At 66.3% G+C, this 22733-nt stretch overlaps 3 protein-coding genes and 1 long non-coding RNA gene across 5 annotated transcripts in view; 1 reads left to right on the top strand and 3 right to left on the bottom strand.

Annotated features, from left to right (window-relative positions):
* Positions 1-7757, bottom strand: part of CCDC183 (coiled-coil domain containing 183) — a 13173-nt gene extending 5416 nt beyond the window's left edge. The window contains exons 1-9 of the mRNA XM_004465213.5: positions 7598-7757; positions 6134-6255; positions 5706-5783; positions 5386-5553; positions 5171-5275; positions 3166-3288; positions 1630-1755; positions 1485-1539; positions 1146-1246 (exon numbers count right to left, since the gene is read on the bottom strand). Coding sequence (XP_004465270.2) covers positions 1146-1246; positions 1485-1539; positions 1630-1755; positions 3166-3288; positions 5171-5275; positions 5386-5553; positions 5706-5783; positions 6134-6255; positions 7598-7676 — 957 coding nt within the window. The 5' untranslated portion in view covers positions 7677-7757. The remainder of the gene's footprint in view (positions 1-1145; positions 1247-1484; positions 1540-1629; positions 1756-3165; positions 3289-5170; positions 5276-5385; positions 5554-5705; positions 5784-6133; positions 6256-7597) is intronic.
* The window catches only part of LCN15 (lipocalin 15), a 27292-nt gene extending 6887 nt beyond the window's left edge, over positions 1-20405 (top strand). Inside the window, exons 1-7 of one of the 2 annotated variants that reach the window (XM_058302742.1) lie at positions 15222-16115; positions 16511-16650; positions 16734-16804; positions 16984-17094; positions 18055-18156; positions 18318-18383; positions 20292-20405. In XM_058302742.1, coding sequence (XP_058158725.1) covers positions 16014-16115; positions 16511-16650; positions 16734-16804; positions 16984-17094; positions 18055-18156; positions 18318-18352 — 561 coding nt within the window. In that variant the 5' untranslated portion in view covers positions 15222-16013 and the 3' untranslated portion in view covers positions 18353-18383; positions 20292-20405. Of the gene's footprint in view, positions 1-15221; positions 16116-16510; positions 16651-16733; positions 16805-16983; positions 17095-18054; positions 18157-18317; positions 18384-20291 lie in introns of those variants that run through there. The other variant, XM_071217120.1, reaches the window with a different exon arrangement.
* On the bottom strand, positions 10999-13547 carry TMEM141 (transmembrane protein 141). The gene is made up of 5 exons (XM_058301392.2): positions 13528-13547; positions 12104-12510; positions 11940-12023; positions 11610-11717; positions 10999-11283 (listed from the first exon to the last, which is right to left on the bottom strand). Exons 1-5 carry the CDS (start codon positions 13545-13547, stop codon positions 11270-11272), a joined length of 633 nt encoding a protein of 210 aa, XP_058157375.1. The 3' UTR covers positions 10999-11269.
* LOC131279547 (uncharacterized) lies at positions 14404-22733 on the bottom strand. The gene is made up of 4 exons (XR_009186973.1): positions 22397-22733; positions 21996-22177; positions 17662-17813; positions 14404-14732 (listed from the first exon to the last, which is right to left on the bottom strand). It is a non-coding gene; the product is annotated as an uncharacterized lncRNA (long non-coding RNA).

Raw genomic sequence — 22733 nt, 5'->3', positions numbered from 1 at the left:
TTCCCACAGTTTAAAAAAAGAAAGAAAGAGCATCTAAAGAGATCATGATAATTAAATGGAATAGACAATCCTGGATGAGATCTAATAAGAGGATTAAAGGTGCAAAGAGACATCGTTAGAGCATGTGAAAAAATGGGAATATAGACGATAAGCTTTATATCAATACTAAATTTCTAGAAGGTGATCACTGCACTTAAGGTGGTTATGTGAGTGAATGTCCTTGTTCTTGGGAAACGTGCATGGCAGTGTTAAGCGTTTAAGGAGCATGGTGTACACAACATACACGCGAGTGCTGGAAAAATGGATTGATACATGGATCGTCAGAATGACATGCAAATAAAATCGGTGGATCTGTGGATCTGGGGAGGGGGGGCAGGAGTATATTGGAGTTCTCTGTAGGGGGTTTGCATTATTTTTGTAATTGTCCTGTAAGTTTGATCAAAATAAAAAAAACAAAATGAAAGCACTAAGCTGGCAATTCCACTCCTAGGCATTGACCCAGAAACCTGAAAACAGGACCCCCACAGCTGCTCAAACGCCAGTGCTCATGGCAGCTTTATTCCCAGGACCGCAAGCTGGAAGCCACCAGGGTGCGTGCCAGATGGACGCATCAACAAAACGGGCTGCATCCACACGACGGGGGTTACTCAGCCACAGGAGGGACCGAAGTTCTCGCAGGTGCCCCAACACCAATGCACCTTGCAAACACGCCCAGTGAAAGTTGCCTGGGCGCAGAAGGACAGCGCCGCACAACTCCACGCCTAAGGAATAGCTGGGACACGCAAATCCACAAGGACGGAAAGCAGATTCCAGAGGCCGGGGAGGGGGGGCCAGGGAGACCGCTCAAGGGCACAGGTTTTCTGCTGGGGGCTGATGAAAGAGCTTTGGTAACGGATGACGGTGATTGCAATTTACGTCACCGAATTCTAAATTCAAAATGGCAACTATTAAGCGTTATATATGTCCCCACCCCAAATTTTAAAAATAAAATGAAAATGAAGGGGCAGGGCCGGTGGAGAGGCAGCCGGCCCTGGAACTCGGGTGGGCGCAGGGGTGTGGCGGGGACGTGCCCCGGCCGGCGCAGCCTTCGCGCCCTCCACCGCCTTCGCGCCCTCCGCCCGCGGGTGGGAGCGCCCAGGCCTTACCCAGAGGTGGGAGCAGCGCACGGCGGTCTTGACGCGCTCCACCAGGGCGGTCACCAGCTCCTGGTACTCGATGTCCGCCTTGAAGGACTCCCTTCTCTTCACTGGGCACAGCGGGGAGGGGGCGGTCAGCGGGGGGCTGCGGGGAGAGGTCCCGGGGCAGACGACCCTGAGCCGCCTCGTGGAGGGGTTGGGGGATCCAGGGACCTGCCCTGGACGACGGGGTTGCAGGCCCAGAGGCCCAGGCCCCCGGGGGTCAGTGCCCGCTGTGGCCGCCCGGCCGGCGGACCCTGGCACTGTCCAGGAGGCGCTGCCTCACGCCGGCGCGGGCCGACCACGTGCCTTTCATGATCTCCTGGGTCATGAGGTTGGAGGAGAAATCCAAGTCCTGCCGCCCCTGCCGGGAGGACAGGGTGTGAGCTGCACCCTTGCACCCAGGGACCCCGGGACGCCCCGCGCCGGCCGCCCCCCGGGGCCCCCGACCCACCCGCCGGTACTTTTCGCTCGTCTCCTTGGTGTGGATCTTGTCGATGAGCTTCTTCTGCTGGTTGAGCCGGTTCTCCCGCGCCCTGCGCTCCTCGATGAAGGTCGCCTCCGCCTGCTTCATGGTCATCTGGGGACAGAGGGGACCATCTCCCGAGGGGCCCGGGCCAGCGGCTGGCGCTCGGGCCTCATCTCGCCGGGTCTGGAACGGTGCCTGCCTTCCGCTGTCCTCAGGGCAGGGCGGCCCCTCCGAGGTGGCCGGTCCCTCTGCCGGCCGGGCCAGGCGGCCTGCCCTTGTCCTCTGCCTTGAGTCACCCCAGCCTCAGGGACCCCCGACTCCCACAGGCAGGCTCTGCGTGGCCCCCCAGGCCCCTCTGCCGGCTCTACCGGGGGCCTGAAGGCACCTCGGAGTCGTGCCTAAGACCCAACTCTGAAGCAGCTCAAGTGTCCACGGATGGACAGGGGGCCGACGCAGCGCGGCACACACAGGAGCAGCCGGCACGAGCCCAGGGACGCGCTGATACGCACGACGACCCCGGCGAGCCTCGGAAACCTGCTGAGTGAGTTAGCCGGGCGCAAAAGGACGGGGACGGCACGACTCCATGGGCACAGTGACCTGGAGCAAGAAAACCCCGAGGCGGAGTGCGGACCGCGGCTCGCGGGGCAGAGGGGGCCCTGCTCAGCGGCCGCGGGGCGAGGAAAGCGTTTTAGTAACGGCACCGTGGGATGCACCCTGCCATCGAGTTGGACACCTGAAAATGGTTAAGACGGCAAACTTCATGCAACGTTAAAGGTAAAAAAAAGCAAAAGGCAAACTCCTCGTCGCCCCCCAAGCCCGATGTCCTCCAGGCCTCCTGCCCGGGCAGCCAAGCCCACTGGTGCCCACTCTTGCATCCCGGACGCTGCCCTCCTCTCACCCCTCTCACCCACCCCCTCGCCCACCCCTCGGACTCCCGCTCTGGCCGCTTCTGCCCACCTGCCCCTGTACCCATGGGTCCTTCCTCCCGGCTCCCTCTGCTCCGGCCACACCCACCGCCCTGGTTCCAGCCTGTCCCCCGTCCCCGTGGCCTCGCTGCCCCTCCTCGCACGGGGCTCCCGCCATCCCCGCCCTTTCGCCGCTGGGTCCTTCGGATCCCAGCTCCAGTGGCCTCTGTGGAAAGCAGCTCCCCAGGCCAGGCCTGCGCAGCCCAGAGGCCAGCGGGCCTGTCCCCAAGGCCACTGGCCAGGGGCGGTCTCCCGAGGCCACCCGCTCCGCGAGGTGGGGAAAGCCCTGCGGCGGCCTGGGTGCAGAGGTGGCGGCTGTGTGGCCCCCGCCAGGCCAGGCTGGGCCCCTCCACACATCGTGGCCTCTTGGAGGCTGTGTCCAGTGGGCTGCTCTGTCCAGGCCATGGTGGGGTGCGCGGGGGGGAGGCAGTGCAGAGCAGGCCCATGGGGCGGGGCTGGGTCTCCCCCCGGGGCTGCAGGCGGTGTGGGTGTGGGGGTGCCTGCCGGGCCCAGGCTGGACAGGCCTGAAAGCACCCTGGAGGGACCCCCGGCGCACCTTGACCTCGTCCGTGATCGTCATGGCGTCTTGGGACATGACCGTCATATCCGACAGCTCCGAGCAGTAGTCGACCACCAGGTTTTGCAGTTTGTCCAGCTGCGTGGGGTACGCTGCCAGCTCCTGCATCGGGGGCACAGGGGTGGCACAGAGGTCCTCGCCTGAGCCTGCCAGCAACACCAGCGCTGCCCCCCTCCCTGTGCTTGCCTGCCTGGCTCCCACGGTGGGAGGCTCACGCCTGCCCTCCTCCCTCCACCCCAGCTGGATGCCCGAGCGACCGAAGTGCAGCCTGGTCTGTGGTCCGGCCAGGGAGGGGACCGCTGGACGCTGTCCCTGCCCTGGGGCCAGCGCCTGGAGGCACTTCCGCAGCGGCCGTGTTGGAACTTCCCGTGGAACGCCCACTCAGGTCCCAGGTGGTCCGTGGGGGGAGCCGCTGCTGCCCGGGGGCGGCCTTGAGGCCAAGCGCAGCCTGACAGCTGAGGGGCCCCCGGGGAGGGTGGCTTAACCTCTCTGAGTGCCCCCTCTGTGAAAGGTGACGATGGTCAAGGCTGTGTGAGGCTCTCACGCGCCCAGGACTGGGCCTGGCAATGCCCAATGAACCTTAGCCACTGGCATTTTGTTAATAACTGTAAATGCAGACTCTACGCTGCTTTTTTTTTTTTTTTTGATGAAGTTCTATTTTTTTAAAAAAAATATTTATTTTTATTTATTTAATTCCCCTCCCCTCCCCCGGTTGTCTGTTTTCTGTGTCTTTTTGCTGCGTGTTTCTTTGTCCGCTTCTGTTGTCGTCAGCGGCACGGGAAGTGTGGGCTGTGGGCGGCGCCATTCCTGGGCAGGCTGCACTTTCTTTCACGCTGGGCGGCTCTCTTTATGGGTGCACTCCTTGCGCGTGGGGCTCCCCTATGCGGGGGACACCCCTGGGTGGCGCGGCACTCCTTGCGCGCATCAGCACTGCGCGTGGGCCAGCTCCACACGGGTCACGGAGGCCCGGGGTTTGAACCTCGGACCTCCCATGTGGTAGACGGACGCCCTAACCACTGGGCCAAAGTCCATTTCCCTACGCTGCTTTTTTAAAATATGGATGACCCTGGGAAATGCTAAAAACCGGAAGTGTGCTTGTTCTGCCACGATAGGAAGGGGCTGCTGGGGTGTGGATGCTGGGGCAGGCTGCGTGCCCAGGGCGCAGCAGGAGGGCGAGGCGAGCGGGAAGGAAGCGGCCCCCAGGCCAGGTGAGCGTGGGCAGACCAGGGGACATGTGGGGGGCAGAGCTGGGTGCCGCCCGGCTCCGGGCAGTGGGAGCTGCAGGGCTCTACCTCCTGCCCTGCCCCCCCATTTTCACCATGTCACCCTCCCCACAGGGCTCTTGGGAGTCTCCTCTGCCCGGCCTTGAGACAGAGTGTTGCAGGGGCTTGCTGCCCCCTCTCCTGGCTCTTGGCTCCACTGGCCGTCGCTTCCCCTGCCCCAGCCTGGCGCCCGTCCTGGACCCGTCCTGCCCTCCTTGCCATCTCTCTGTCCATCCGCCTCCGTCAGGGGCCTCTGCCGGGGGCCCAAGGCGACAAGAGCCTTTAGGGCAGCAGTTCAGCCTCAGGGGCCAGGAGCTGCCCCCTCTTCCTGGTGGCCTCGGAAGGGAACAAGGGGCAGGAGGGGGGCCCCATCGGGTTTCCCGGCAGCGTGGGGAGGGTCGGGGGGCTGCCTGGGGGACAAGGCACTTGCATTCCCACGCCCAGGGCAACCCGCTAGTCCTTTGAGGTCCCAGGTGACAAAAATATCAAGGAAATAAGAACAACAGTGGATCTTACATGCGCCGGTGTGTCCCCCAGTTCTCACGCACCCCACTCCTAACAAGTGCGTTGGCCCACGTGGGCGCCCCCTCTGTGCGCCAGGCAGGGGCTCCCTCTCCCAGGGGTGGCGGCGGCCCGAGGCCATCCTGCCTGTGCCCCGCACAGGGGCTGGGGCACGCACCTCGACTGGCGGGTTTGGGGTTCGGGGCTGGGCAGGGGCTCACTTTCTTCAGGTAGTCCAGCAGGTGCAGGTACAGCAGGCGGATATTCTGGCTCGTGGTGATCTTCACCGTCGTCTTTTCGATGTTGTTCTCCAGCTGGCGGATGACCTGGGGCGGCCGGGGGCACACAGCGGGGCGCTTGGGGAGGCGCCGGGGCCGGCCAGGGGGCCCCATTCCCAGGGACCGCACCGCTCCTGCGCCCCCGCACCCCCCGCCACCTGCTGCAGCCGCAGCTCCTCCCTGGTGGCGTCGGGCTGGCCCAGCAGGTCTCGGAGCTCCAGCCGCAGGCTCTCCAGCTTCTCCCCGCGCCGCCGCACCAGGTGGATCAGCGCGTTGTGAACGTTGATGCGGTCGAAGACGTACTTGCGTAGCCTTTCCCGCGCCACCTGCGGCGGGGCAGACCCGGCCGGCGCGTGGGTGCGCGTGGGGGCCCGGTGGGGCGGCCCCGGGGAGCACGCGGGGCCGGGGTCCCCCAGGGGCCCGGGGTAGCGCCTGCGCCCCTCCCCACCGCGCAGGGGGAGAGGCCCTGCCCCGTTACCTCCATGGTGCTGCGGCCGTGCGCCAGCCGCAGGGTCAGGTTGGTCCCGCAGGCCCTGGAGATGGTCCACTGGTCGAACTGCGGAGCGGCGGCGGCTGAGCCGGGCGCGGCCCTCTGCGCCCTCCCAGGGCCCTCCGGCGGCCTCCCCGGGCCTTTCCTGCGCGTTGCCAGCCCCGTGACAAAATCCCGGCTCCCGGGGCCGCGGGGCGCGGCCGGCACGAGGGCTGATCCCCGCCACCCCAGCGCCGGCGTGACCAAGGACACAAGGGGGCCAGCGCGGACACCAGCCGGGCGCCGCCCTCGGGGCTCCTAGTGGAGGCAGGACCTCTGGGGTGGGGGTGGGGAACCCGCGGCGCCCGAACGGCTGGGGTCCCAGCAGGAAAGGGAGCCGCGACGCCCTCTGCCTGCAGCGGGAGCAGCTCGCGCACCATCTTGGCCAGGGCCCACTCGTGGGCTCCGCGGCGGACGTTGCTGCGCAGGACGGCCAGCGTCGCCTTGTTCTGGACTGTCTTTTCCTTCACCGACTGGACCTGGAGCGCCCGGCACTGCTCTGGGGGCGGGTGGGGGGTGGGGCCCAAGCATCATCGAGGGCCGTGTGGACACCGCCTCCACCCCTGTGCGCTCCCTCCTTTGCACCCTGCTTTCCCGGACACCCGCTCCACTGCTCGGGCCCTCTGTGGACCCGGGCTCTTCCTCTGACTCCTTCCCATCTGCCACAGCAGGTCCTGTTCTGGGGCCTGTGGCAGTTTGATATTATTTATGAATTCCAGAAAGAGGTACCGATTACGTTTGTAAACTGGTCTGTTTTTCCGGGAGTGATTTAAATGGAAAGGTTTCAAGTTTACCTGATTAAATCAAGATTAGGGCTCTGATGGGCCCGTGTCATTTGAGCGTGCAGGGCTGAGCCCCTGCCCCCTCTGGGGCCACATAAACAGGACGCTCAATAGTGAAGACAGAAGTAGGTACACAGAGGAGACAGCTCCGAGGACACGGCAGAGGCCCCGGAAGAGGCGAGCTGTTCGCCTGACAGTCTACAGCTGACCTTGTGAAGAGAACAGAGCAACTGAGGCCAGAAAGAAGATGATGAGTCCCGGGAGAGACGAGCCCAGGAGAGAGACGAGCCCAGGAGAGAGACGTGTCCAGGAGAGATGAGCCCCGGGAGAGATGAGCCCCAGGGAGAGAGATGAGCCTGGGAGAGAAGAGCCCCAGGGACAGAAATGAGCCCAGGGAGAGACGAGCCCAGGGAGAGCCGCGCCCCGTGCCAGCCCTCGCTGAGGCCAGAAAGATGATGATGAGTCCCGGGAGAGACGAGCCCAGGAGAGAGACGAGCCCTGGGAGAGAGATGAGCCCCGGGAGAGAAGAGCCCCAGGGACAGAAATGAGCCCAGGGAGAGACGTGTCCAGGAGAGACGAGCCCCGGGAGAGAGACGAGCCCCAGGGAGAGAGATGAGCCTGGGAGAGCCAAGCCCCGGGAGAGCCGCGCCCCGTGCCAGCCCTCGCTGAGGCCAGAAGCAGCTGGACCACGGAGCCTTCAGAGGAGGAGGAAGGCTGGACCCCGGGCACGGCCGCCATCCTGCTTAAACCTGTGGCCACAGAGTCTTGTAAGGAAGCAGCCCTGAGCTGGCCTCTTTAGGGCCTGTAACCGTACGCTTTTACCCCAAATAGACGCCTTTACAAAAGCCAGCAGAGTTCTGGCCCTTTGCCCCAGCGCCCCTCCGGCCGGCTGCACAGGGCCCTCTGCTCCTGCCACCGCAAGTCTCCCTCACTGCCACCCCTGCTGCCCTCTGCGCGGCACCCCGCAAGCCCTGCCCCCAGCCTGCTTGGGGGGTGGGCCGTGGGGTGCCCCCCTCGCCGTCCTGGTGCGCGGGGACGGCGGGCGCTGCGGCCGCTCACCCTGGAGCCGCGTGATGGTCTTCAGCTCCTGGACCTGCTCCTCCATGTCGCCGTCCTTGCGCGCCCTCATGGTGGCCATGGGGTCCTCCGGGCTCTCTCCGCTTCCTGCCCCACCGGCTCTGCCTCCTCAACAGAGTCCGGCCCATTGTGACGCGGGCGGGGGTCCTCGGCCCCCCGGAACGCCGGGTTCCAGGCCCTCCCCCGCCCCGGCCAGCCCGGCTCCTGCCGCTGGCCCGGCTGCCGCCAGCCTGGGGGCCGCCCTCTGCCAGGGCCGACCCGCGAGGGGGCCGGGCCCTGTGCTGCTGGCGCGGCTCTCCTTCCCCTCCCGCCCCCTCCGGCCCCCTCCGGCTCTCTCTCTCCTCTCCTTCTTCCCCCTTCACAAAGGGCTCCCGTAAGAGGAGTAAGGAGCACCCTGGGCCATGCCTTAGCGGCAGTGACCTCGTCACAACGCTCCGCTTTCCGCAGGCCACACCCACAGGATGGATTCATTTTTTTTAAAATTTTTTATCCCCCATCCTCCCACCCCATTTCCCCCGTTGTCTGCTCTGTGTCCATTCACTGTGTGTTCTTCTGTGTCTGCTTGTATTCTCCTTAGGCGGCTCCGGGAACCGATCCCAGGAACCGATCCTGGGACCTTCTGTAGTGGGAGAGAGGCGCTTACTCTCTTGCGCCACCTCAGCTCCCTGTTCTGCTACGTCTTCTTATTTTCTCTCCTCTGTCTTTTGTTGCATCAGCTTTCCGTGTTGGCCGGCACTCCTGCGTGGGGCGGCTTTCCCGTGAGAAGCAGCATTCCCACACAGGGCGGCACTCCTGCGAGGGGCCGCATTCCCACGCGGGCCAGCTTGCCCCCACCAGGAGGCCCTGGGCATCGAACCCTGGACCTCCTAGATGGTAGACGGGAGCCCAACTGGTTGAGCCACATCTGTTTCCCTGGATTAGTTTTAGGAACACACTTTTCTGTGTACACACAGCTTCAGATCATCATGCTGTCAATGGAGGACGGCCACCACCCGGAGAAAGCGTGGCCTCGCCGACGCCGTAATTATGGACTTTCAGCCTCCAAACCGTGCGCCAATGGATGCTCGGTTTCAGCTGTCCAATGTGTGGCATTTGGCAAACGGAGACAGCCCCCACACCAGGACCCCTGCTGGGACTCCGAAAACCGCTCTCGTGTCCTTGCCCCCCCCCCCCCCCAGTTCTGATGACAAGGCCGAGTGACGTGGCTCTCCTCGGCCTCACCCCTCACTCCATCTCTTCCCAGTCCTCTCCCTGAGGGCTGGGGACGGGCTCCTGTCCCCTCGCTAAAGGCACATCGGGCTCCCCGCGCCCAGTCCTGGGCTGTGGACCCACCTGCAGACAGGCCCTCTGAAGCTGCTGATGGGCAAAGTGTGCACAGAGTGGGGGAGGCCGGCCCGTCCCCCGGCGCGGCCAAACTCCTTACAAGCAAAGGAAACTGGGCCGAGAGAGGCCACCAGATGCTGGAAGGAAAAAGGAGAAGCGCTGCCAGGTGGGGCAGGAGCCAAGGGGCCCCACGGAGGCCGCGGTGGTCAGGGAGGAAGCAGCGGCCCACCACGTGGCGTGTGCTTTGGCGGGGGTGGGGGGTGGCTAGAACGCCGACCCCGGCGGCGCTGCCTGGCGCCTCCTCCCCGTGCTGGCGTCCCTGGGGAGCCCGAGCTCTTGCTCAGGTGCCACGTTACCCGGGAGGGGTCGGCTCCCTGTCCTGGGCACCCCAGCCCGGGCCTCCCCTGGAGCCGGTGCCAGAGTGCTGACCAGCCTGGCGCCTCCTGGGACACGCAGGGTGGGGTTCTTCCCCCTAGGTTCTAGCAGCCGCTCGCACAGACCCCCCACCTTGTTGTTACTTTCAGTGTTTAAAAGTGAGTGCAGGGAAGCGGATTTCACTCAGCGGATAGAGCCTACCACATGGGCGGTCCAGGGTTCAAACCCCACTCTCCTTGACCCGTGTGGAGCTGGCCCACGTGCCGTGCTGATGCGCGCAAGGAGTGCCGTGCCACGCAGGGGTGTCCCCGTGTAGGGGAGCCCCATGCGCAAGGAGTGTGCCCCATAAGGAGAGCCGCCCAGCGCAAAAGTGCAGCCTGCCCAGGAATGGTGCTGCACACATGGAGAGCTGACACAGCTAGATGACCCAACAAAAAGAAACACAGATTCCCGGTGCTGCTGCTAAGGATAGAAACGGTCATAGAAGAACACACAGCGAATGGACACAGAGAGCAGACAACTGGGCAGGTGGGGGTGGGGGACAGATATAAATAAAAAATAAATCTTAAAAAATAAAAAGTGAGTGCAGCCCAAAGCTCGGCGTTCATCCCCTGCCCCCACTCCAAGCGTGGCCTGCTCATCCCCCCGCCCCCCTCCTTGTTCTCCTTGGGCCCAGCTTGGTGTCTGGCTGAGGCAGAGCCTGCTAGCTCTCTCCCCTTCTTCCTAGATATAAACCCCCTGAAATCTAGGGGACCCATGGCTGCCCAGAACAAGGCTGCATTCCCCAGGCTCCCTTGCATTCCATGTGACCATATGACTTAGTGCTGGCCAAGGGAGTGCGAGCAGATGTGGTGGGTGCAACTGCCTTTCTCCTTCCCTTTTCTCTTTTCTGTTGACTGGGATGAAGATGTGCTGGCTGGAGCTGGTGCACCCATCTTGGACCATGAGGTAGATTTAGGCTTGGAAGCCACTCAGCAGAGAACAGTATAAAAGGAGCCTGAATCCCTGACACCATGTCAGCCTTGGTCCACCCACCTGGACTTCTACATGAAGGCAAAATAAATCCGGCTTGATTACGGCCCTGGTATCTTGGGCTTTCAGTTTGCATTCCTACCAGCAGCTTTCCTGGAGCCTGGGAGGTACTCAGTAAATAGCCTTCCGAAGGCCTGGCCGGGCTGTTCAGAAGCTGAGTGCGGGCTGGAGCGGAGGGGACCTGTCCCTCTGAAGCCGATCTAAAGGGTGCTGGATTTGCCAAGGTTTTGTTCAATCTCTGCCTCTTCCTCTTTTTGGGGGCGGGTGAGTGGGGTGCAGCGAGTGCCCACAGGCTAGCTCTGGCCTCTCTGTCCCTCTCTTGGTCTTCCCTGGAGACAAGTGGCTTCGTCTGATTGGCGAGTTTGGGGTGATAAGCAGGTGGGTTACCCAGCCCCTCCCCTCCCTAGTCCGGGGAGCCAGGGGGCTGCCAGGCCACAGTCACCTCGTTTCACAGATGCAGACCCCCTCGCAGAGAGGCCCTGGTGGGCCGACAGGCGTACCCCAGCCAGTAGGGATGCCCCGCTCTGGGGTTCAGTTGGGAAGCCCCTTGCCTGCCTGTCCTCCAGTGCAGCTGTGCTGGTCACAACGGCGCCTGACACCCAGTCTCTCTTCTTATTCTTTTGACTCGTTTCTCAATTAAGTTCGAACTCAAGTTGGAAAAAGAGGCGCTGTTTATTGGCCCCCACCCCCCAGCAAAAGTCACCTCTGAACTTTGGGGACCCAGGGGCCAGAAGGGGTGCAGGGACGGCGGTCTGCACAGGTGTGGGGGGCCGGGCTGCACATATCTACCAGGGACGCTGACGGGGCACCCTCGGGCGAGGAGAGCCGTTGGCTCGGGGAGGGCTGGGTGGGCGTGGGTGAAGGCCCGGAGGCGGTGTCCAGGGCTGCCCCCACCAGCTTGCCGGCAGCCCCCCTGGTGCTCTCCTAGCTGTGCCGATCTGTAAGAGGCAGAGGGAGACAGCTGGGGCCACGCCGACCCAGGCCCTGCTGGGGTCCCTGCACCCACGTTACCATGGCGAAGGCAGGGAGCAGGGCCCAGGCCTGGGACCCACCTGCTTGTGCCCGCCCTGTCCTTGGGGGGCCCTGAGCCGCCTCCACCCAAGGCCCTCCCCCTCCCCGGAGAGTTGCAGGTCTGTCTGCTGTACCCGCTCCCCCTCCAGCCCCTTAGGGAGCAGGGCCCAGAAGACGGCTGCCCTGCTGGCCCAGCCCGCGGGGTCCTGCCTCGGCTCTGGCCCTGGGCACAGGGGACTCAGGCCCCTCTCACCGGTGCTCAGGTCTTTGGGGAGCCGCCCCGTCTCCAGGAAGAGCCAGAGGTCGCTGCATTTCTGGGTCTCCACGCGGGTGACCCCGTAGCTGGCCACGGAGCCTGTGACTAGAGCAGGTGGGTGGTGGGGGCTCAGGTTCTCTGCCCTCCCCAGGAAGAGGGCCCCCGGGGAACAGGCTGCTGCTCGGGCCCCCAGGGCCTGGGGCCCCACCCGGGGTTGCAGGGATCCCCTCAGCCCTCCCCCGGGGGAGCCCACCCGCACCAGAGCCAGAGTTCGCCCCGCACGGGAGTACATTTCAGGGGCCCCAGGCGGCGACCCCGAGGACCCACCCACGGCCACCGGCACGGTCCACTGCACGGGGTAGGGAAGCTTCGTCCGGACCAGCGTCTGCAGGCCGAAGGCGGCGCCCGTGCCTGCGGAGAGCCAAGCCCGCTCGGGTGCCCGCCGCACCTGCCCCCCCGCCGGCCCCGCCCCGGCCACCGGCCCAGCCTACCTGCGACAAGGGTGAAAACGCGCTTCGCGAAGGCGCTCGACTGGCACGCGGCACGCTCCCCCAGGCCCTGGGCGAGGGGCGGCTCAGGGCCTCGCCCGGCGCCCCGCGGCCTGTCCTTCCGCGGGCAGGGGCACAGGCGGCCAGGCGCCCGCACAACCGCCGGGATGCCCGGGCCTCGGGGCCCCCGCCCAGCGCCCGCCCGCTCAGGTCGCCTCCGAGGTCCGCGCCCGCGGCCAGGGCCGGCCGTCTCACCGGGTGCTTGGCGGCCACGCCGTCGTCCACCCTGGACAGGCCCAGGGCCACCACGGCTGGCGCGCGGGAGGGGGGCACGCAGGGCGGCGAGGGGCGGACACGCTGGGTGGGCGGGGCTTGGGCGGGGGCGGAGCCGACGCCTGACTGGGGCGGGCCTGCGCGGGGCCGCGGCGGCCACGCAGGGGCGGAGCCGGAAGTGGGAGCAGGAGCGAGGGGGCGGGGCCAGCAGGGGCGGGGCCAGCAGGGGCGGAGCCAGGCGGGGGGGCGGGCCCGTGCGGGGCAGCGGCGGTCACGCAGGGGCGGATCCGGAAGTGGGAGCAGGAGCGAGGGGGCGGAGCCAGCAGGGGCGGAGCCAGCAGGGGGCGGGCCCGTGCGGGGCAGCGGCGGTCACGCAGGGGCGGAGCCGGAAGTGGGAGCAGGAGCGAGGGGGCGGGGCCAGCAGGGGCGGAGCCGGCAGGGGCGGAGCCAGGCGGGGGCGGAGCCAGGCGGGGGGCGGGCCCGTGCGGGGCAGCGGCGGTCACGCAGGGGCGGATCCGGAAGTGGGAGCAGGAGCGAGGGGGCGGAGCCAGGCGGGGGCGGAGCCAGCCGGGGCGGTGCCAGGCGGGGGCGGAGCCAGCAGGGGCGGAGCCAGCAGGGGGCGGGCCCGTGCGGGGCAGCGGCGGTCACGCAGGGGCGGAGCCGGAAGTGGGAGCAGGAGCGAGGGGGCGGAGCCAGCAGGGGCGGAGTCAGCAGGGGCGGAGCCAGGCGGGGGCGGAGCCAGCCGGGGGACGGGCCTGCGCGGGGCCGCGGCGGATACGCAGGGGCGGAGCCGGAAGTGCAGCGAAGGGGCGGGGGCGGGGCTTGCGCAGTCTGTTCTCGGCACCGGGGACCTGGGGTGGGCCGCGCTGGGGAAGGCCCCCGGGGTCCCTCTGCCGAGCTGCGCTGCGAGGGCTGGGGCGCGCCGGTTCCGACTCCCCAGAGTCGCGCCCCCAGAGCCCCCACGCTGCCCGGGCCGTGCCCCAGCCGGAGGAGCGAGCGCACCCCGCTCTCCAGCAGCCACGCGCGAACCTCTGTCCGAGCCTCCCTGCTCCCCAGGGCTCGGCGGAGGTCCCGCCGAGGAGGCAGGGGGGTGAAACAGGGGAGGGGTTCAGTCTTTTCACCTCCCAGCCTGCCACCTGGCGCGGTCACCTGACCTGGGCGCCTCCAGCGGCATGTCGCGGCCCCTGGGCAGCGTAGGTGGAGAGCCGGGCCCCAGCCCCTGCCCGGTCGCCCATTCGACCCTCCTCGATGCCCCCTCCCTCCGCCGGAGGAAGTGCCTTGGACTGGGTGTGCTCAGGACCAGGGACAGGGGCTGGGAGGGGAGGGTGTCCGCGGCTGTGCGAGGGCGAGGCTGCACCCCCGGTTCATCTGGTGTCAGCCGGGATGAGGGGCTGTGGCTGCCCCGCAATGGCCTCTGACCCGTGCCCTGACCGCAGGGCCTTCCGAGGCCACCAATGGGCAACGGGCTTCGGGTCGCCTTTGAGGCTGAGGAAGAGTTCCGCTCAGCCTGAGGCCCGGGTGTCCCCTGGTGGGGCCTGTGGGGAGGGGCTGGCTCACACCTGGCCTGCAGCATGTGTCCAGCACAAGGCACAGGTGGCCGGTCCCTGGGACCTGGGATCCGAGCAAACCAAGACGTGGGGCTCCAGGTCCCCTCCTGCCGGCCATCAGGTCCTCCCTGCTGTGGGGCACCCCGGCGGCCTGTCCCCTCTGAACCGGTGGGGGGCAGTTGGGACAGCTTCTCGGTTGTCAGTGCTGCAGTGGCGCCTGTCAGGCCTCTCCTCGGAGGTGGTGGCTTCTGTCTCCCTCTCCTAACCCGCCGCTCCCTGGAGATCTGGACGCTGCAGTGGCTGCAGGCCGTCGGTGCACACTGTCCTTCGCCTGGTCCTTCCCTTCCTGTGGACTCGGTGCTCATCTGGGCTCCTTGCCCAGAGCCCTAGGGAGGGCTTTGTGGGGGCAGATTTTATGGTATTTTGTACATAGGCAAAGCTTTTTAAAAAAAACAAGGTTATTACATACAGTAAAATGCACCGTTTTGGGTTGTTTATGAATTGAATTTTGACATGCACGCATGATCATGTGACCATCCCACACTCCAGATGGAGAACAGCTCCATCACCCCTAAAAGCCCCCCGGCGTCCCTCTGAGCCAGTCCCTCCCCCAGGCTGTGGCACCACTGAGCGGCTTTCTGTTCCCAGAGATTCCCAGAGTGTCCCAGAACTGGAACCACGCGGCACGGCGCCTTCCGCGGCCGGCTCCTCTCACTCAGCTTCATCCTGTTGTTGCCTGACCGCAGCTTTGCTCCTTGGTGTCCACCACGACATTCCGTGGCCTGGGAGAGCCAGTTTGTTCATCCGTTCACCTGCGGATGGAAATTCAGCTGGTTTCTAATTTTTAATGATAACGAATAAAGCTGCACTAAACATCAGGTGCAGGCTTTTGTGTAAACCTAAACTTTCTATTAAGTCATTAGAAACGTGATACTGGATCATAGGTTCAGTGAAGAATTAATTTTATGAAACTGCCAAACTGTTTTCCAAGTGTGGTCCCATTTTGCAACCCTCCAAATTCCAGGTCTCCACTTCCTTGCCAGTGTTTGGAATTGGCAGTGTTTCTAAAGATTTAACGGTTCTGATGGGTGTCTGGGTGGGACTCCTGGCGGTTTTGGCTTGCACCGTCTAAAGACTATGACGTGGAGCATCTTTTCATGTGCTAATTTTCCCTCTGTAGCTCGGCTGTGGTGAAGTGTCTTTTTTAATCCCTCTTTTTTAGGAGGTATCAGGGATTGAACCCAGACCTGTACATGGGAAGCTCAACCACTGAGCTACACCTGCTCCCCTTTATTATGGGATCTTGAGAATTCTTTACAGATTCTGGATACAAGTCCCTTATCATTTGTGTTTTGCAAATATTTTCTTGGGGAGGCATTCACTGCATCATCCTTGGGGGCTCTGGGTGACCTCAGCAGGTGGGAGCAGCTGTGGAAGCCTCCGGCTGCTGCCCTCCCTCCCTGCTGGGGGCCCTGGCAGAGGTGCCCTGAGACCCTGTCTGTGCAGAAAAGTGGAGGCTGTGTGGAGAGGCCTGGTGGGCTCGTGCCTCTGCCTGCCCACGCCGCCACCCTGGCGTCGGCCCCTGCCCCCCGCTTATGTAACCGGTGATAAGGCCATAATCCACCCAAGTGCCAGCTCGGCCCCTCCCTGTCCTGGACAGCGCCCAGCTGGTGGCTGCGTGGGGGCTGTGGGAGCTCTGGGGTGAGGGGCCCAGGACCCCCACCTGGTCTGAGCTGTGCCGTCACAGGCTCTGCCCTGGACACATGGGGGTGAGAGGAGGATGCAGTTGCTCGGAGACCCCAGGGCGGGGGCCTGGTGGCCAAAGAGACCGGAGCCCAGTGGCCGGCCACGCTGGCCCCTGATGGGGCCGGGCCGGGCATGTTGGGGCAACACGCTCAGGCAGGCTGAGGTCAGGTGAGAGCCAGGCTGGCGGGCGCCTCCAGGAAAGGACCCGGGCTGAACAATGGACAAAGGGGGCCTCGGCTTCCAGGCCCGGTGCTTGCCAAGCCCCTTGCACACCTGCTCCTCCAGTGAGCCGGCCGGTGGGCTGGCCTATAAAGCCGGGGCGGGCACAGCCAGGGGCCGAGGCAGCCATGGGGGTTCTGTGTTCTCCTCTGGGCCTGGCCCTGGCCCTGCTCTGGACGTCGGTAGCCCTGGCCGAAGTCCTGGTGCAGCCCGACTTTGATGCCCAAAAGGTATGGGGTGGGGCGGGGAGCCCAGCCCCTGCTGGAAACAACCACATTGGCGACCAGCTTCCCGCCTTTTAAAGGAGGTACCAGGGATCGAACCAGGGGCCTCATGAATGGAGAGCAGGTGCTCGGCCACCGAGCTGCCCCTGCGCCCCACCACCCCCTCCGGGGCAGCGCTTGCTCTGTGCCCCGAGCCCGGTGAAGGCTTAGATCCACGCTCTGTTTAGTTCTCAAGCAGCTGGGGGTAGTTATGGACCATTTCATAGTGGGGTGACATAGTGGGGGCCCTGGCGCAGGGCCGCCAGGGTGAGCGACAGAAGGGGGATTCCCGTTTGCGGGGGCTGGGACGGAGAGAGGCCCTCTGGAGACCCCGGTCGTGTGGCCCCGGCTCTGCCCGCCAGTTCTCAGGCCTGTGGTACGTGGTGGCCATGGTGTCCGACTGCAAGGTCTTCCTGGGCTCGAAGGACCACTTCCCGATGTCCACCAGCGAGGTCACGGCCGGAGCGGGCGGCGACCTCCGCATGCACGTGGCCATGCCCGGGTGAGCACCGGGTGGGCCGGGAGGGGCGCGGGGAGGGGCGCGGGGCGCGGGGAGGGGCGCCGGTGACCCGCCGTGTCCCCCAGGCCCAGTGGCTGTAACCAGATGGACGCCGACTACCTGAAGGTGGGCTCCGAGGGGCACTACCGCGCCCCAGGTAGGTCGGGACCCCCGCCCGCTGTCCTGCCCTCTCCCAGCACCCCCAGCCCTCCTCTGCTCTCCCGGGCCGGGCTGAGAGGTGGGCCGCGGGGGCGGGCGCGGGGCGCGGGGCGGGCGCGGGGCAGGCCGCGCCAGCCGCTCCACGACCCCGCGGCGCCCCGCGCTTCTCCTTCCCAGCCCTGGGCTTCCTGGACGTGCGCATTGCGACCACCGACTACCACTCCTTCGGGGTGGTCTACATCTACAAGGAGCTCGACGGAGTGCGCAGCATCCTGGTGCAGCTCTTCAGTGAGTGCCCCCCGCAGGCCCCGCACCGCCCCCCACCCCGCAGGCCCCGCGCCGCCCCCTCACCCCGCAGGCCCCGCGCTGCCCCCCGGCCCGCAGGCCCCGCGCCGCCCCTCTCCCTGCAGGCCCCGCGCCGCCCCCCGGCCCGCAGGCCCCGCGCTGCCCCTCTCCCTGCAGGCCCCGCGCCGCCCCCCGCCCCGCAGGCCCCGCGCCGCCCCTCTCCCTGCAGGCCCCGTCCCGCCCCTCACCCCGCTGATCTCCGCGCCGCCCCCCACCCCGCAGGCCCCGCGCCTCCCCTCGCCCCGCAGGCCCCGCGCCTCCCCTCGCCCCGCTGATCCCCTGTGCTGCCCCCTCTCCCCGCAGGCCCCGCGCCACCCCCCTCCCCGCTGACAACCCCCCCCCCCCGTGCCACCCCTCGCCCCGCTGACCCCCCACTCGCCCCCACTGCCGCCCGCTTGCGGACCCGGCCCCGCCAACCTCCGGAGCCTCCTGCCCCTCTCTAGCCAGATGCCCCAAGCCCAGGCCAGCAGGGACCGGGGCCTCCCTGGCCCCCTGAGGGGGGTTACGTACGTGAAGAAGAGGCTGCGCAGTGGGAGCCTGCCTGCGCCTGGTCCCTTGGCCCGGGGCCGAGTCCTGGGCAGATGATGGCACTCCACTCCGCGGCTTTAATTCTGTCGGGGCTCAAGGTGGACGGGGCAGAGGGGCTGGGACCGGCCTGGGAGCTGCAGGGAAGGAAGGAGGTGGGCCGGGGGCCCTGGCCTCGGGATCGGCGGCCAGGAGGACCAGCCTCCAGGAGGTCGCCGGGGGCGGCTGCCCGTCCACCCGTTGCCCCCGCGGCCTGAGGTGCCTCGCACTGCGTGCCCTGCCCCACCCCGGGGGCCGCCCTGCTGTCAGGCCTCAGGCCCTGGAGCCAGGTCAGCCCCCGCCAGTGCTGGGCTCACCGTGGCCCCTGCTGTGGCCCAGGCCGGACCCAGGATGCCAGCCCCGAGGCCATGGAGGCCTTCCAGGATGTCTACCGGACGGTGGGGCTCTCGGACGACATGATGGCCATGATGCCCAAGTCAGGTACCCGGCCCCCCGCCCCGCACCTGCCCACAGAGCGGGCTGGCAGCCACCCAGGCCCCCTCCCCCAACCGAGCGAAAGGGTCCAGGCGGCCCCGGGGGTTGGGGACCGTGGGCAGCCCCGGGCGGCTCGGCCTCTCACGGGCTCGTCTTCCTCCCCGCAGACGTGTGCCCTGCGGGAGGCCAGGAGGCACCCTGACGACGCCGGCACCCCTCTCGGTCTCTCCCAGGTGGGGCAGGCTGAACCCTCGGGGCCCCTTCCCCTTTCGACTCCCAAGGACCCCCGGGGCTGCCCCTGGCCGGCCTCTTGCCCATCACTGTCCTCCTTGGGACTCCCCTGTACTCGGGCCTCAGCTTGGACACCACCTCTTCCGAGAAGCCTGCCCTGACTGCACTGCCTCGTGGAGTCTGGCGCCGTGTTGCAGGGGCCCGGGGCTGCTGTACAAATGACCCCGGTGGGGTGGTTTACAGCAGCACACCTGGGTCCCCTCGCAGTCCCTGAGGCCAGAAGCCCCTGACCTGTCGAGGAGAACCTTCCTAGCTCGTGGTGGAAGCTGGTGGTCTTGGGAGGACCCCCACCCCGTCCTCGCGGCACCCTCCTGGGGTCTGGGTCAAGCCCGGCTTACACGGACACCAGCCATCAGGCTAGGTCCACCCAGCCCAGGATGGCTTGGTCTCGAGAAGCGTATCTGTTACAACAAGTTCTCGCTCCCAAGGCCCGGGTGGACGTGGATGGCACCCCGTGTTCCCTCTGTCCCCCGAGCCTCTGGGCTCACCCCGCGGGGCATGGGCGCCCCACTTTGGAATCGCCTGGGTCCTCATTCCCTCCCCAAGGGCCCCCAGAGGGCCGGGACGTGCTGTCATGGTCACTGCCCATCCCCAGAGCCCAAGGGCGGCTGGCCCGTGTGGGCGCCAGCGGTGGGCAGTGAGCGGCAGAGCGGGCAGGGCAGCGGCCTGGCACCGTGGCCGTGGCAGGTGCCCCCGCTGTGGGCAACGAGAGGCTTCCCTGAGGCAGGACTGTTTCGGGGTCTGCCAGCCCCTGCACCTGGTCTGAGGGGTCCGGGCCCCTGGGGCAGGGCGGGATCTCGGGGAGCCCTTCCCCGAAAGACAAAGCGGCAGATGAGCCCTGTGGGTCGCCTTTCCTGGGGCGGGGGCTTTAAGAGTTTGCCCTGTAGGACGCGCTCGGTCCGCGGGTGCGCGCGGCTTCATCCCACTGCCACCAGCGTCCCCACGTCCTTGCTTTCCTCGGCTGAGCGGCCAGCCCCCTCCCGCAGGTCATTTAACCAGGTGCGCGCTGGGGACATTTGGGTGGTCTCTGTCTTTGAGGGTGAGGAGCTAGCACTGTGATCCCCTGCACACGGCGATGTTTCTGAAGCATGCGCGGTGGGGTGGGGTGTCCTGGGGTGTCCTGGGACTGCCTGGGAAGTGGGCGCAGGGACCTGGCTGAGGCTGGAAGTCCCTCTTCAAGGCGGGGCAGGGCCTCGCCTCAGGGAGGGTCCGGGGACCCCGGGCGAGCCTTGGGTGTGCCGCCCATCGCTCTCTCCCCGCGGCCTCTCTGCCGGTGGCTCCTGACCCCCGTTACTCCCCTGAGGACACCAGCCGTCTTGGACGTGGGGCCCACCGGGGCCGTATCTTAACCCATCACCTCCCTGCACGGCCACAGTCCCGGGCTCCGGGGGGCCCTGGGTTTGGGGACGCTGGGAGGCCAGGCTCCCGGCACGAGGTGCTCGCCTGCCTGTCGTCAGCTTCTCCTGGCCCTGTGACCGTACCCCCACCCGTGGCCGCCCCAAGGGTTATTGTAAAGAGAAAGGGCAGCTTGCGGGTGACAGGCCTGTCCGGGACCGGATGGCCTCCGGGGTGGGGGGAGCCGAGGCCGCGTCTGCGGCGGGGGCCGCCATCCTGGGCCCCTCATCCTGGCTGACCCAAGTGGGCGGCCCTGGGAGGCCTGGCCCCGGGGGACAGGGCGAGGGGCAGGGGGCGGGTGTGTGTTCAAAACTCACCCGCGCAGCCCTGCGGGTGAAGCGAGTGTGGGGGCTCTGTGCGTGGCGGGGCGGGTGGGGTGAGCCCCCGTCTTGCCCAGGAAGCGTTTGCGGAGTGCATGGTGGGGGCAGCTATGGTGGCCTTTCCTGTCTGCGCAGGGTGAGCTTGGAGCGCCAGGAGAGGGCCCTGAGGACTGGAGACCCCTGCCCCGTGTGTCCGCTGCCCCCCGGGCTCCCCTCAGGACCCCCCCTCTGCCCAATAAACCTTCTGCAGCCACGAGGCTCCTCTCTTCTGTGGCGACGCCCCGAGAGGGCACTGCGGCCCCGTCTTGGCCCCAGATGCTGTTCCCGGCCTCCCGGGGAGACTGAGGCACGGGAGTGGCTGGGGCGGGGGGAGGTAGCGAGTAGCACCAAGTGCCTGGGGAGGTGGGCCCACCTCCTGGGGCGACCATTGCTGTGGGCCCCCCCCTCCCGAGAGCCCGGAGCGCGTGCTTCAAAGGGCGGCGCGTGGGTGCAGCAGGAAGGCGCGGGAGGCCTTGGCTCGGAGCCGCAGCGTCCCGGCGGGGGCGGCCGGACGTCCTCAGCCGGCCTCGCCCCGGCACCAGTGCCCCCCCACTTCCCGGGCCTCGCCTGCCTGGGAGCCTGGGAGCCCTGGCTGCCTCCTCTCCTGGGCGCGCCCCTTCGCTCCTCCCCTTTGGTGGCCCCGCATGGCCGCCTGCCCCCGCCCCGGCCACCCCCGAGGGCAGGGCTCAGGGAGACCCGCGCACCAGGCGGGCAGCCCGACCAGGGCTTCCTCTCTTGCTAAGCAAGCCTCAAGCTTTCTGGGGGTGGGCGAGTCTCTGGAAAGCCCGCCCCCCACCAGGAGGCAGGTGCTGATCTCTAGGGTGGGGTGCTTTTTGCACACATCCCCTCTCCCTACCCGGGGCCTCCCCACTGCTGCTCTGCGGACCCCAGCCCTACCTGGCCGCCGCACACGCCCTCCCCGGCCCTGGTGGGAGGACAGCATCCTGGCTGGGACCCCTCCCTGGGGATGGGTGGGGGCTTGCTGCGGGGGTGGGGGAGGCTGGGGACAGACAGGGGGCTTGCTGCGGGGGTGGGGGAGGCTGGGGACAGACAGGGGGCTTGCAGCAGGGGTGGGGGGCTGAGGGGAGGCCCAAGCGGGCAGGACAGGCCTGTGGGGAAGGTCACCGTTGTCCCGGGACGCGTGGCCCTGCGTTTTCATTTGGCCCCACTAACCGGCCGCTCCTGGGTCTGCAGAAACTGCCCTGGGTGGGGGGCGCGGCGAGGTGGTCTTGCATGAAAGGGGAAGAGTCCAGGTGCCAGATGCCGCTGGGGTGGGATGGAGGCAGGGGGCTGGGAGGCTGCAGCTCCTGTTTCCACGGTGGCGGGGGGTTCAGAGCTCAGGGAGGCGCGGGGCGCCTGGCAGCTTAGTGGGCCCCCCCCCGCCCCGCAGCACTCCCAGGCTGAATGACCCTCTCAGCCTCTGTGCCTCTGCACATGTGGTTCCATCTCTGTGCACTTCCTTTCCACCTCGCTCACCTTTCAGGAGCAGCCGGAGCCTCCACGGAGCCCCTCATTCCTTCCCCCGCCTCCGAGTGGGGAGGGGTCCCCACTCCACTCCGTGCTGCCTTGGCCAGGGCCCCCATAATGATTGCTCGGGGGGAGCCTGCAAACCGCGACGTGCTCCGTGGGGAGTGCCTACCTTCCGCCCGCCGGCCCCCCATGTGCCGGTCGGGGTCTGCGTGCCCGGCAAGCCACGCTGGCCGTGGGGTCGAGGGACATTTGTTGAGCGGGTGTGCGCTGCAGGATGTGCCAGGAATACGCAGGAGAATCGACACAACTGCAACTTAATTTTTTTCCTACCTGGTTGCCTCACTGTCTTTTCGGCGCATCACTTTGCTGTGCGGGGGCCTGCGCCTCGCTGCGCAGGTCTGGGCGCCTTTTTTCTTTTCTACCAGGAGGTCCCAGGGCTGGAACTCGGGTCCTCCACATGGTAAATGGGAGCTCAAGTGTTTGAGCGACAGCCACTTCCCCGTAGTTTATTTCTAACCGTGGTAAAATACACATAACATAAAACCATTTTAACCGGGTTCTTTGACATCGATAAGGCTCTGCGACTCTCACCACGGTCTAGTTCCAGGCTCTTTTCATCATCCCAACCCAAAACACTCAGTCAGCGACAACGCTCCTTCCCTTCCCCTCCTCTACCCCGCTCTGTCCACGAACTTATGCATTCCAAGTATTTCCTGGGAGAGAAATCCTACCTTAGCTGTCCTTTTCTGTCTGGCTTATTTTGCTCAGTGCATCTTTATACGTTGTCTTCATTAACACAAACGTATCTGTACAGATCCTGGATCCCGGGCTCTTAGCTGTGGTTTCTTTTTATTTCTTAAGGTTTATTTGTTTCGCCCCCACGCCTCTCATTGTATGCACTGGCTGGCTGCTTTCTCTGTCCCCCTTCTTTTTAGGAGGCACCAGGGAGGAACCCAGGCCCTCCGATGTGGGGGGGGAGCGCCCAATGGCTTGAGCCCCCTCCACCCCCTTGGATGTGTTTTGCAAATATTTTCTTGGGGAGGCGGTCCCTGCATCCTATGGGTGCGG

Source organism: Dasypus novemcinctus, chromosome 8, assembly GCF_030445035.2.
Source record: "Dasypus novemcinctus isolate mDasNov1 chromosome 8, mDasNov1.1.hap2, whole genome shotgun sequence".
Taxonomy (NCBI): domain Eukaryota; kingdom Metazoa; phylum Chordata; class Mammalia; order Cingulata; family Dasypodidae; genus Dasypus; species Dasypus novemcinctus.
Note: the sequence above shows the minus strand (reverse complement) of the source record. Positions and strands in the feature narration are given on the sequence as shown.

Bases quoted from the DNA above. Each gene is read 5' to 3' on its own strand.
- TMEM141 (XM_058301392.2), bottom strand. From the start codon at position 13,547: ATGCCGCTGGAGGCGCCCAG. The intron at 12,024-12,103 runs GTAGGCTGGGCC...GGCTCTCCGCAG, and splicing joins CGTTTTCACCCTTGTCGCAG to GCACGGGCGCCGCCTTCGGC. The intron at 11,718-11,939 runs GTGGGTCCTCGG...CACCTGCTCTAG, and splicing joins GACCGTGCCGGTGGCCGTGG to TCACAGGCTCCGTGGCCAGC.